A 13,663-nucleotide genomic window follows, 5' to 3' on the forward strand; every position below is an offset into this window, starting at 1 on the left:
CAAAATTTTCTCTTCTTATCATGAACTTCCATTAGCTCATGCAGGTGTGATCACCATTGTTGGTTTGGTCAGGAGCTTTTACGCTTTCTTGACCTACATACTGATCGCTAAAAATCCTGACTTGGGATTTTGGCCCTGTGACAGGTCATGGCACTCCACTTCTGACTTCTCACACAAATAGCCTTATCACCTCTGGTTTGTAAACACTAATATGTAATTTATCTCACCCACCACCTCTTTACGGTCCTCCACAGCAACTCTGTTTACAGTGACAAACAAACATTATCCCCTTTTGCCAGAGTCAAGACATCTCTCCATGCAGAGATCTCCCTCTACCCCAGTCCTGCTAGCCTCTCTTCATTCGTTCCCCCTTTGCACTTTCTCCCTGTGTGCCTTTCTGCTTTTTCAGATAATGGGTTAACTAGCTTGTTAGCTCTCCCAGCTCAGACTGATCTAATAATTAGCCCCAGCTTCCCTCAGTCAGCCCCTTCTATGGAAAAATGAATTGGGCTTACAGGGTACTGGTTCAGCTGCTGGTTCTCAGCACTGTCACAGGCCCCACTCCATGATGTGGCTCCCATCCAATATGAAGTCATCTCCGAACAATGTTTAATTACTTAGGTTACATCTCTCTGGGAATTTCAAGTTGGGTGTTTTGTAAGAGTGTGTAGGTGTGCATGCTCATGCCGAAATCTAATACTGTAGAGAGCACCTGTCAGCAGCTTGGCAGTGATTGCATCTGTTAGTGCATAAGTGAGGGTGAAGAGACATTCTCTGCAGGCTGATAGAGGAGCGTTACATCAGTCCCTGGTCTTGCCACTGGCATTTAACTGAAACCCTGTGATAGGGCCACTGACAGTGATACTTCTGGTTCCTGCCTATTGTCCTGCTCTTGCTGCTGTCATCATGGGTGTCACGGCCAGATTCTCATTGCTCCTATTTGTCTCCACTGGGGCTGCTGTGGGAGTCCTAGCAAGCAACACATTCAGGGGACTTTAGGACTTTTGGGAATGTCTTCACTGCTGAATTAGCCAAGGCTTTTACCTGGGTGTTGCCCTAGCTCCCTTCTGATTCACATACAAAACCCTCTCACCTGAGTTCAGTGGTGCTTTCAACCAGGGCTAGTGGGGCTTGTCTGGGGCTGTAAACTAAAGCCTGAGTGAGGCTTTCATTTATGCGACTTCCTTTGCAGTGAGACCAGGCTTAATCACTTGGGTCCTGACAGTCCTCCAATGCCTTCCCACAATTCCCTCATTACCTTAGAAGGATAGACAATTCACTGGTTTCATTGTTGACATTCCCAGCAGAAACGCAAATTGGTTGACGCATACTTGATGCTCCAGTTCCTCACGAGGTCTTTTCTCAATAGTTCTTTCCAGCCACTTCACATGTGACTCAGTAACTTGATGAGTTGGTAATTACTACATTCTTTCACATCTCCTTTACCCTTGAAGATAGAGATGAATATGATCCTCTTCCATTCGTCAGGCATTTTTCCAATTTGGAGGATTAATTTAAAGACATTTGTCATCATCACCACTCCCTCATGGCTTAGTGCTTTAAATGCCTTGGTTAATACACCATCTGGTCCCACATTTAATCTTTTTTATCGGTATCTGAATCCCCACCCTGGTGATAAGTCTTGTGAGGTTTTTGTTTGCTCATACTTCCCCCACTATTTCCTCAGATTCTCTTCAGTAAGCAGTTTCTCATAAAACAACTGCCCTCTCCTAATGATTCCGCCATCTGCCAGCATTTTTACTTTAAGAAAAGGAGTACTTGGGGCACCTTAGAGACTAACAAATTTATTTGAGCATAAGCTTTCGTGAGCTACAGCTCACTACAATTCCCAGGTCCTCCATGCTGCTTTGCCTGATACTGGCTAATGTGTATATTCCTTTTCCCACTTTCTTCGTAAGTAGACCCACATATAAGTCTTTCAGTATTTGGCTCTTAGCTTCTGCAACTGCTCTTTTCACCTTTTTTTTTTTTTTTTACCAGCTTGTATTCCTCATAACTTTGCCCCATTCTTACTTTCTGCCATCACTTAAACCTTTCCTCCTTCTGAATGGCCTCCAGTACATCACTACATCTCCTGTCATTTATACACACACAGCTGTGCACTTTCTGTAGTATGTTTGGATATTTTCCCCTGAACCTCATTGGAGTCATCATGGTTGTTCGGTCATTGTCCAATCTTCATCTCATCCTTAAATCTCTGATTAACTTGCCTACACATGGGCCTCCATCATTTTATCCTTTGTTGCACAACTTGACTTTTATTCCCCCCTAGAATTTTCATGAGAAATCTGTTAAAGCAATTTGTTGCTCTGCATTCTGATCTCCTGGAATCACTTTACAATCTCCTAGGGTTTTTAAATCTCTCCTTCTAATCAGGAAGTAGTCAGTCTGGGACCTGTTGACACCACTCTTGTACTTAATTAAGTGACCCTCCCTCTTTGCAAAGTGTGTATTAGCAATAGTTAGGCCATGAGCTCTGGCTAACTCTAAGACCTCCTCACCAGCTTCATTTATGCCTTGTCCTCTGTGACCATCATCATAGCCCTGGCTGTGTTCTCGCACAGAGCCATTGAGATCTGCTCTGATGATCAGGAACTCAGCTTGTGGTACTTCAGTTATGACTTGGTTCAGCACTATCTGAAATTCCTCCTTCTCCTCTGTTGTACAGCCAATGCGTGGCATATATAAATTGAAATATTTGGTCTTTGCTCAGTGCTATTCTAACTTTCATCAGGCAGTCTCTCTTCCTTTGCATTGTCATTATCGTTACTCTGTAATATTTATATTGTTGCAGCCCTTCAAGATCCCAGCCAGTTCTGGGCACCATACAAACACTTAATAAAGGGCAGTCTCTGCCCCCAAAGAGTTTACAGTCTAAAAAACATGAGAAACTGCACAATTTGGGAGTGAGCAAGAACTTAATATCAGAACTAGTGTAAGTAGCCTTGTCTTGGGTCTTTAGACAGTGCCAGGGGTAAAAGCATGGAGTGAAGTAATGCTCCCCAATTGGCTTGCAGGGACCATGATGCCACCAGAACTGGCCCTCCCCATGAGAACACCTCACTGATACCTGACTGCATGAACAGCACAACTGGAAAGCTACTTTCAGTATGGGCTTGTGGTTTACCACAGAATGAATTAGCAAAGCTTTTCTATACTCTGCAAGAAGTTTCACCTTCACCTTGAACATCTAATTAAAGTGGGCTTTGTAAAAAACTGCTGTCTGAAAGAGTAGAGCTTGGCATGGATGCCGACTGATGGACTGTCATTGGTTATTGTATAGTTGGAGAATGCTGCTGGCATCCATTGTATAGCTCAGGGGTGGCCAAACTTACTCACCCTGCAAGCCGCATACAACAATCTTCAGAAGTTTGAGATCCGGGGTGCGCCTGCTGGGGCTCAGGGCTTCAGCCCTGCGGGGAGGAGGGTCACGGGACCTCAGCCCTGTGGAAGGCACCTGCCCGGGCTCAGGGCTTCAGCCCCACTCCTGCTGAAGCGCTGAGCTCCAGCAGGTGTGCCCTGTGGGTCTGAAGCCCCAAGATCTCCCTCCAAGCTAGGCACATGGTGCTGCCGGGCCCACTCCCTGCATGGCAGCTGCTGGAGCCAGCAAGCTGGGAGCTGCGGCAATGGGGAGAGGCAGTAGCCAAGCTGCAGGGAGAGCCACTACTTTTGCTGCTGCCTCACCCCATGGAGCTAAAGCAGTGGCTCCTCCCTGCAGCTCCCAGTTGTTTGCCACTGCCTCTCCCTGCAGAGCTAACACCTGGGAGCTGCAGGGAGAGGCCATTGAGGGTAAGAGGGGGGTGTACCTGGGAGGGCATGACTCAAGCTGGTTGGGAGGGGCAAACCTTTAAATTGTGTCTTCCCCCCCTGCCCCCAGCAAGCACCAGTTGTCTCTGGCAGTAGCTCCAGCTCCACCACCCTGCCATTCCTGAGTCTGGTTGGCAGAGAACAGGGGGAGGGGCGGGGATTTGACTGGGGAGCTCCACAAGCACCAGCCCTCTGTGGAGAAAGAAGTGGTTTGGGACTATTTAGAAAAGCTAGACAAGCACAAGTCCATGGGGCTGGATGCGCTGCATCCGAGAGTGCTAAAGGAGTTGGCGGATGTGATTGCAGAGCCATTGGCTATTATCTTTGAAAACTCATGGCAATCAGGGGAAGTCCCGGACGACTGGAAAAAGGCTAATGTAGTGCCCATCTTTAAAAAAGGGAAGGAGGAGGATCCTGGGAACTACAGGCCAGTCAGCCTCCCCTCAGTCCCAGGAAAAATCATGGAGCAGGTCCTCAAGGAATCAATTCTGAAGCACTTAGAAGAGAGGAAAGTGATCAGGAATAGCCGGCATGGATTCACCAAGGGCAAGTCATGCCTGACTAATCTAATTGCCTTCTATGACGAGATAACTGGCTCTGTGGATGAGGGGAAAGCAGTGGACGTGTTGTTCCTTGACTTTAGCAAAGCTTTTGACACGGTCTCCCACAGTATTCTTGCCAGCAAGTTAAAGAAGTATGGGCTGGATGAATGGACTATAAAATGAATAGAAAGCTGGCTAGATTGTCGGGCTCAACGGGTAGTGATCAATGGCTCCATGTCTAGTGGGCAGCCGATATCAAGTTGAGTGCCCCAAGGATCGGTCCTCGGGCCGGTTTTGTTCAATATCTTCATAAATGATCTGGAGGATGGTGTGGCTTGCACCCTCAGCAAGTTTGCAGATGACACTAAACTGGGAGGAGAGGTAGTTACGCTGGAGCGTAGGGATAGGATACAAAGGCCCTAGACAAATTAGAGGATTGGGCCAAAAGAAATCTGATGAGGTTCAACAAGGACAAGTGCAGAGTCCTGCACTTAGGACGGAAGAATCCCATGCACTGCTACAGACTAGGGATTGAATGGCTAGACAGCAGTTCTGCAGAAAAGGACGTAGGGGTTACAGTGGACGAGAAGCTGGATATGAGTCAACAGTGTGCCCTTGTTGCCAAGAAGGCCAATGGCATTTTGGGATGTATAAGTAGGGGCATTGCCAGCAGATCGAGGGACATGATCATTCCCCTCTATTCAACATTGGTGAGGTCTCATCTGGAGTACTGTGTCCAGTTTTGAGCCCCACATTACAAGAAGGATGTGGAAAAATTGGAAAGAGTCCAGCGGAGGTCAACAAAAATGATTAGGGGACTGGAACACATGACTTATGAGGAGAGGCAGAGGGAACTGGGATTGTTTAGTCTGCAGAAGAGAAGAATGAGGGGGGATTTGATAGCTGCTTTCAACTACCTGAAAGGAGGTTCCAAAGAGGATGGATCTAGACTGTTCTCAGTGGTAGCAGATGACAGAACGAGGAGTAATGGTCTCAAGTTGCAGTGGGGGAGGTTTAGGTTGGATATTAGGAAAAACGTTTTCACTAGGAAGGTGGTGAAACACTGGAATGCGTTACCTAGGGAGGTGGTGGAATCTCCTTCCTTAGAAGTTTTTAAGGTCAGGCTTGACAAAGCCCTGGCTGGGATGATTTAGTTGGGCATTGGTCCTGCTTTGAGCAGGGGGTTGGATGAGATGACCTCCTGAGGTCGCTTCCAACCCTGATATTCTATGATTCTATTAAAAGAGCCGCATGTTGCTCACAAGCCACCGTTTGGTCACCCCGGCATAGTTCATGAACTTAGTATAGTGAGAGAGATGACACATCACCTCTGATTCTACAGTGACATACTTAGCATGACTGATGGTGAATGTTTCCAACAATTTACCTGGATTGCAGAGCTATGTGACCTAGCTGTAGTTGAGCTATGTGACCTACTGAGATATGATATTGAATCAGTTTGCGAACAATGCTAAGTGTTGCCTTGCTTGCTGAGGATAGCAGCTTCTTTCCCTGGGATAGGCACTCTTCTTCTAAGACGGGTGGGCAAACTATGGCTTGGGGGCCACATCAGGCCCTTCAGACTTTTTAATCCGGCCCTCGAGCTCCTGCCGGGTAGCAGGGTCTGAGGTTTGCCCTGCACTGGCACTCCAGCCAGGGAGTGGAGTCTGGGGTTTGTCCTGCTCTGCACATGCTGTTTCTCTACACGGCTCCCGGAAGCAGTGGCTATGTCTACACTAGAGAGATTACAGCGATGCAGCTGTAAGATCTTTCATGTAGCTGTTCTGTGCTGATGAGAGAGAGTGCTCCCATTGACATAATTAAACCACCCCCAATGAATGGTGATAGCATGTCAGCAGGAGAAGCTCTCCCGCCAACATAGCACTGTCCACACTGGTGTTTATGCCAGCGTAACTTATGTCGCTCAGGGGACTGGAACATTAACACCCCAAGCGACATCACTTTTGCCAACATAAGTGATAGCATAGACATAACCTCACATGAATGTGAGAGGAGAATCTACCTATTATCTCCAGGAGTCACAGAGAGCACAAACCACTGTGCTACCCTTAAAGAATTTCAGTGTGTACTCCTTCCCACCCTAAGTAGGATCAGTTCCACTGATTGGCATGAAGGGAGGATAGGACCATGGCGCTCCCTATGTGACAAGTCAAAAATTGGAGTGCTTATCTAAATCTTGCGGTTTCACCCATATCTATTTCTAAATTACAGATATGTAAATAAGATTCCAAGAAGAGAGATTTTCTTTTCTTATGTTTCATCAACAAGCTTAGGGTAGGGTTTTTTTCTCTAGATCCTCCTGAAGCACTAAGAAATGTGTGACATGCAAGCTGATATACCATCTCATGTAGAGAACCTTGTAACTATGGATTTTCTTATTGGTTATAATATATATATATATATATACACACACACATACATATATAGGGTGTATGTGTTTGTGTGCATATATATAGTTATAAATTGCTACATTGCCAATTATTCTGTACTTTTCTCCAATAGTAAGCCAGTCTGATTGTTACGTGAGCCTGTGGTTGCCAACCGCTTCAGCTGAAAAAGTCCGGACCAAAACTATCAAGAACTGCAGGGATCCAGTGTGGAATGAAACCTTCTATTTCAGGATCCAGAGTCAGGTCAAGGTGCAGAAAAAATGCCAAGTACTCTCTCTTGTGTCTCATCTGTAGCCAGATCCTTCTGGTCTAGACAAAGCCAGGACAAGATTTTCTGCATCCTGTATATAATATCCCTTCAATTACTAGATGCTAAAAGTACCCTTAAAATTCCTCTTTGAATCATGTAAGCAACTCCAGTAACACATGTTTGGAGTTTGAGTCTAGTGTTTGGAATAAGACTCCAGAGGCAAGTTAGAAACATAATTTATTTTCTGGTTGTGAACTAACTCAACTGAGTTTATTGAAAATTACACTAACAAGCTGGAGAGCTAGAAAATTCTGACTTAGTTTGGATTTCACTCACCCAATTCCCCTGAAGGATATTTATTTATTATGTGTATAACACCAACATCTGATAGATGCTCTGTCAATGGAGAGATACAATGCAGAGTGACAACAAATGAAATATAAATTAGAATCATTACACAATCAGAACAAATTCTCATTGAGTAGTAGCTTCGTTGTACTTAAAGTACTGTATAGGATCTTTTCAGGGGGGGATAAGGCAAAGTGCCACATTTATTGATAACACATGTATCAATCAACACTGTATCATATGCATATGATATATATTACACTCATGCACTCACATACACAAACACAAGCGCACTCCATCTTGTTGTTACCAACTAGTTGCTCCCCTTAACTTCACTGGCCAAGTGAGTTAGATGGGAGAGGGGTGGAGCCGGGCTTCTGTCGATCTGGATCGATCCTCCGATGTTGACAAGACGAGACCCAAGGTCCTCTACAAGACACCTCACATTTATAGCAGCTTCCCTCTCATGCAAGGCTATACCAGATTCAAAATCTGTGTCTGTTGGTCATCTGTGGCGCCTCCTTCTGGGTGTTGTCTTAATGCTGCCACATTTACTTTCAAAGTGTTTTTCAAAAGAAGGTGTCGCTTCTAACTCCCAAGGCCGTCATTATGTCTGATCTTCTTTAATGAGCCCACTTGACAAGTTTTAATGTTCTTGAGTCTGTCTTCCATCCCCTCTCCAATGGTTGCAGCTGTCTGGAGGTGCTTGCCTTCCACACCTTGCTCGTTCACACCTCATTCATTCAACAGAGCAATTGATTAAAAAGGGGGAGATCTTATTCTAGTCTTAGCAAAAAGACATTTTTCTTCTATCTTATTCTATCCTTAGGGGCTATAACATTATACCAAGGTTCAATACAAAATTTTTATATAAGGATTTGATACAAAGTTCCCATATACCAAGGCTCAATACAAAGTTTTCATGAAAACAGAGGTCACATGTGGCTAGACCTAATACAAGGTTATATGAAGAGGCATAATATAAAGTCATATGAAAGTTATGCGAAGATGCTTAATACAGAGATTTATCTACAGCTTGAGATAATGAACAATAGCATACAGAACTGAGACCCAGGAACTCCTGTTTCTAGTAGCAGCTCTGTCACAATATGACACATAAAGTGTTAAGCAATTTATTCAGGTGGGTCTTGCTAAGGACATTATACTCAAACATTCCCTGAACATAACTGGTTCTGTGATGAATTTGAAGGAATATGGATCAGTAAAACCAAAAGAGAACTTTAAAAAATGAATCCTTGGAAAAATTGCCAGGAGCCATAACTGCTTCCCTGTTGAATGGAAAAAATTATTCTTTCATGAGTTGATAAATTACAACAGCTGTTTTTAAAATAAGATTATCTACATTTAAAATTAAATTGTATGTTCATCCAGATGGAGAATTTTTCAGAAAGTTATTTGCAAATGGAAACAGAGTCAAAATAGAATTCCTGATACAACCTACATTGATCAGATTCGAATATATTTCCAGTAAAGATGAGTGACTATTCACTTACTCATCATCTCTCTCTTCTTCAGTCTTTGTGCTAATCTCTCCCCCACTTCTTTCATTCTTTATCTTCCTGTACTATATGCACACACTAAATATGGATTATTCACAGAGAACCTTGTTTCCTAGATGCTATCTAACAAAGAATATATGCTTAATTTATATTCCCAGAATGTCTTGGAACTGGCAATCTTTGATGAAGACATTGTCCAAGATGATGGCCACCTCATTGTTCTCTTTGATGTAGCTAAAATCCCACTTGGAGAAACAATTTTTATGAAGTTCCAGTTGAATCCACAGGTGAGAACTGATATCACAAGCAGAGTGAGGTGGAAAGCATACATTACTCTGGAATTTCCTCATAAAGTTAGTTTGTATTTGTCATAAATATAAAGGGGAAGGGTAACCACTTTTCTGTATACAGTGCTATAAAATCCCTCCTGGCCAGAGGCAAAACCCTTTCACCTGTAAAGGGTTAAGAAGCTAAGGTCATCTAGCTGGCACTGACCCAAAATGACCAATGAGAGGACAAGATTCTTTCAAATCTGGAGGGGGGACAAAGGATCTGTCTGACTGTGTGGTGCTTTTGCCAGGAACAGATCAGGAATGTAGCCTTACAACTCCTGTAAAGTTAGTAAGTAATCTAGCTAGAAATGCATTAGATTTCCTTTTGTTTAATGGCTGGTAAAATAAATTGTGCTGGATGGAATGTATATTCCTGTTTTTGTGTCTTTTTGTAACTTAAGGTTTAGCCTAGAGGGATTCTCTATGTTTTGAATCTGATTACCCTGTAAAGGTATTTACCATCCTGATTTTACAGAGGTGATTCTTTTACCTTTTCTTTTTCCTTTGCCTCCATTTCTTTTTCTTTTGCCTCCATTTCCATCTTTCTGAGTTCTACCCTTCTTTCATGTTCCTTTTGTTATTCCCCAACCTCAAATCTGGCTAATTCCAACTTCTGTTGAACAGTGCAGTCTGTCATCCTAACCTCTCTGTTTTTAACTAACTTTACACCCGAGAATTAGAAAGAAAACAAAACAAAACAAAAAACTGGCTTGTAAAATTTTGCTGTGCTATAACCTGATACCTTTTTTTTTCTGATCGCTGTTCTCAGCCTACAGAAAAATCCTTTTGTTATGCCTGCTGCTCTGTCCCCCAGGCAGAGAGACAGAATCTACAGCTGCAATCACCTTTTAAAATCCTGCTGTGCTTCTGGTTCAAAATGATCTCACCACTCTGCCACCATGTCAAGGTTCCTTCCCCATTCTGAACTCTGTGGTACAGATGTGGGGACCTGCATGAAAGACCCCCTAAGCTTATTCTTACCAGCTTAGGTTAAAAACTTCCCCAACGTACAAACTTTGCCTTGTCCTTGAACCATATGCTGCCACCATCAAGCATGTTAAACAAAGAACAGTGAAAGAGCCCACTTGGAGATGTCTTCCCCCAAAATATCCCCCCAAGCCCTACACTCCCTTTCCTGGGGAAGGGTTGATAAGAATCCTCACCAATTTGTACAGGTGAACACAGACCCAAACCCTTGGATCTTAAGAACAATGAAAAATCAATCAAGTTATTAAAAGAAGAATTTTAATTAAAGAAAAGGTAAAAGAATCACCTCTGTAAAATCAGGATGGTAAATACCTTACAGAGTAATCAGATTCAAAACATAGAGAATCCCTCTAGGCAAAACCTTAAGTTACAAAAGCCACAAAAACAGGAATATACATTCCATCCAGCACAGCTTATTTTACCAGTCATTAAACAAAAGGATATCTAACGCATTTCTAGCTAGATTACTTACTAACTTAACAGGAGTTGTAAGGCTGCATTCCTGATCTGTTCCTGACAAAAGCATCACACAGACAGACAGACCCTTTGTCCCTCCTCCAGATTTGAAAGAATCTTGTCCTCTCATTGGTCATTTTGGGTCAGGTACTAGTGAGGTTACCTTAGCTTCTTAACCCTTTACAGGTGAAAGAGTTTTGCCTCTGGCCAGGAGGGATTTCATAGCACTGTATACAGAGAGGTGGTTACCCTTCCCTTTATATTTATGACAGTATTATAATTCTTCTTTACCTTAGTGACTGTTAGTGTCTCTCCATCCATCCATATATCTAGCCATATTTACTTCTTTCAACCTATCTAAGAGCAAAGCCTCTCTAAAATTGCTTTGACATTGTACTGAATAGTTTGGCTAGAACTGCAACCATACTTTGTCAGAGGAGTTTATCAAGGGTTTGATGATATTGTTGACTGAATCACCAATGTTGAACTCCTGGAGATGAACATCTCCAGTTACATCACTGAGCAGTTCTGAAGAAGGGAAGTTTCTCTTGTCTTTAAAACACAGAACTGGGAGAGAGGAGGATCTGGGCTCTACCCCAGGCTCTGTTGTAGTCTGGCCATGTGACCTTGGACAAATCAATCTCTCTCTATCTGTTTCCTCACATGTAAACTTGTATCAGGACCTGGCTCTCCAAAAGGAGCAAGACATGTTATGAAGATTAAATAATTAATTTGTGCCAAGGGCTTTTTGAATTTCTGATGGAAGGAGCTATACAAGCAGTAAAATATGTGTCATAACTTGTTGCCATTGACCTAGCAACTTTTGAGCACAATAGTGATTTTGACTCTTGAAACTGGTATTGGTCTGTACTGGTAAAAAAACCTGAGAATCTGATAATTATGCTGCATGAGTTCAATATTTAAATATTGGCACCAAATCCCATATTTGGCAAATAGGCAAACTTTACACACTTAAACATCCTTGATTTGGATGCTCAAAGCCTTATTTAGATCTTCACAATATTTTTCAAAGCGATACATTTTTAGCCTCTGCCTGAAGTGGAGGGACAGGAAAGAAAGAGATCTATTTAATATCTTATGTCCAAGCAACTAATAAGGAGAATTGAGAATGTCCTCAATTCATTCAGTAATATCAACATCATTCTGATCCCGGAGAGGTCAAGGCAATGAGCTTCTCTCCCCTAATGACAGGTTTCAGAGTAGCAGCTGTGTTAGTCTGTATCTGCAAAAAGAAAAGGAGGACTTGTGGCACCTCAGAGACTAACAAATTTATTTGAGCATAAGCTTTCGTGAGCTACAGCTCACTTCATCGGATGTTCCGATGAAGTGAGCTGTAGCTCATGAAAGCTTATGCTCAAATAAATTTGTTAGTCTCTGAGGTGCCACAAGTATTCCTTTTCTCCCCTAATGGTGGGAACAGCTACTGGGAAGCAAAATATTGTTAGGGACCAAAAAGTGAAGTTAACTGACTGTACTTGCAACACAAAATTTAAGGCTACTTTGCAGAAGATCCTTGAATACCAGGGCAGGGGTGGGCAGGATGGGGAGGAAGAGTTTACACAATCAATGGGGCTGCCCTTATTGGGGAAGGTTTTTGCATGCTTCATTCATTTCTCTCTCTAATTTTCAGAGAAGGGAGGAGCTGGAGGCTGAGTTCACACTGGAGAACCTGTGAGTAAACCTCAAATATTATGAAATCAGAAATTAATGGACACAGCAATTCCAAGAGTAATCAATCAATAGGGAAAATGTTTCATATCCTTGCTGTCTCTTCAATAGCCAGACCCCATCCCCAGATTCCTTCCTTTTCCAAAACAGAGCACACTTAAACAAATCTTTTAAAAAATATAAAAGAGGGAGAAGAAAAGAGACAGAGTGGGGGAAAGAGCACAACAAATATCCATATCTCTAGTAATAATTTGTGTCACTGTAATTTTTCCTAACGATGATGTGTTATTTAGGTCCCCCATAGGAGTCCAAGGCTGGCTTCTTGGGACCAGTGAAATGCATATCAGTGGTGTGGGCACCCCTGGCCAATTCATGGCACTGGGGGCAATGTGACCCACACAGTCATTAATGATATTAAAACTGTCACAAGCCTCTCCCAGAGGTTTGACTATAGTTGAACCATCTCTGCTTTTGAGTAGCCAGTGTGGCCTCTAGTGAAAAGAGGCACACTATTATGAACAACCAAAAATTAAAATGATCAAGATAGAAATGCTTAAAGTAGTATTTAGATGATACTGGTTGTGAAATGTGTACTTTTCATTTTGTTTTCTAGTCTGCATCTTCCTGAAACTATCATCACCAATGGAGTAGTAGTGGTACATTTTGTTTTCTTTTCTCTTGCCTCTACTGCATAGCAATACTTATAATACTGTGCAGAAACTAGAGAATCAGTAAAATGACCCAGAGCTGATACTCCTATACACTTCCTCATGCTGAGGCAAAAGCTGAGCTTGGATAGCTTGTGAACAGTTTGCATTTCCCCACCATTCCCTAGAGTGTCTGTGTTGGGAGTGGCTGAGGCTAGAGTATCTGTGAGCTCCCTCAAGCCAGCACACCATAGAACTGACTCCAGCTGGAGAAGCATAACAATGAGCACTCACAGCCGGTGCTCTCCCATTATTCCCTGCAGTGACTGTTGGAAGAAACTTCCATTGGAGTACAGCAGGAATGACATCTTACTACTCCAGCCAGTACTCCTGCATCATTCCATAGCCTAGCTGCCACTAGTTATGAATGCAATGAAAAGTACATAGCAAATCATCACTCATCAAGGACATCTATTTTCTTTGTAGCTTTATTTTTCCTCTTTGGGAGTCCTGGTGGATCCTTATGGGACCTTTAAGAATGCTGTCATTTTCTCTTGCTTTATACCACACCCCATAGACACCTAGGGTATGTATGTATCATAGCTACCATCCTTTCACCTGCAGATTAGATACGACTCTCTCTAGAGCCCATT

The 13,663-nt window shown here is 42.9% G+C and overlaps 1 protein-coding gene across 3 annotated transcripts in view; it reads left to right on the plus strand.

Annotated features, from left to right (window-relative positions):
* Nucleotides 1-13,663, plus strand: part of LOC119858047 (cytosolic phospholipase A2 epsilon-like) — a 61,982-nt gene that overhangs the window by 13,881 nt on the left and 34,438 nt on the right. For all 3 annotated transcript variants that reach the window (XM_038407884.2, XM_038407886.2, XM_038407887.2), the window contains exons 4-7: nt 6,894-7,030; nt 9,058-9,186; nt 12,326-12,366; nt 12,977-13,019. In XM_038407884.2, the coding sequence (XP_038263812.1) occupies nt 6,894-7,030; nt 9,058-9,186; nt 12,326-12,366; nt 12,977-13,019 (350 nt within the window). The remainder of the gene's footprint in view (nt 1-6,893; nt 7,031-9,057; nt 9,187-12,325; nt 12,367-12,976; nt 13,020-13,663) is intronic.

This window comes from Dermochelys coriacea, chromosome 6 (genome assembly GCF_009764565.3).
Source record: "Dermochelys coriacea isolate rDerCor1 chromosome 6, rDerCor1.pri.v4, whole genome shotgun sequence".
NCBI classification, from domain to species: domain Eukaryota; kingdom Metazoa; phylum Chordata; order Testudines; family Dermochelyidae; genus Dermochelys; species Dermochelys coriacea.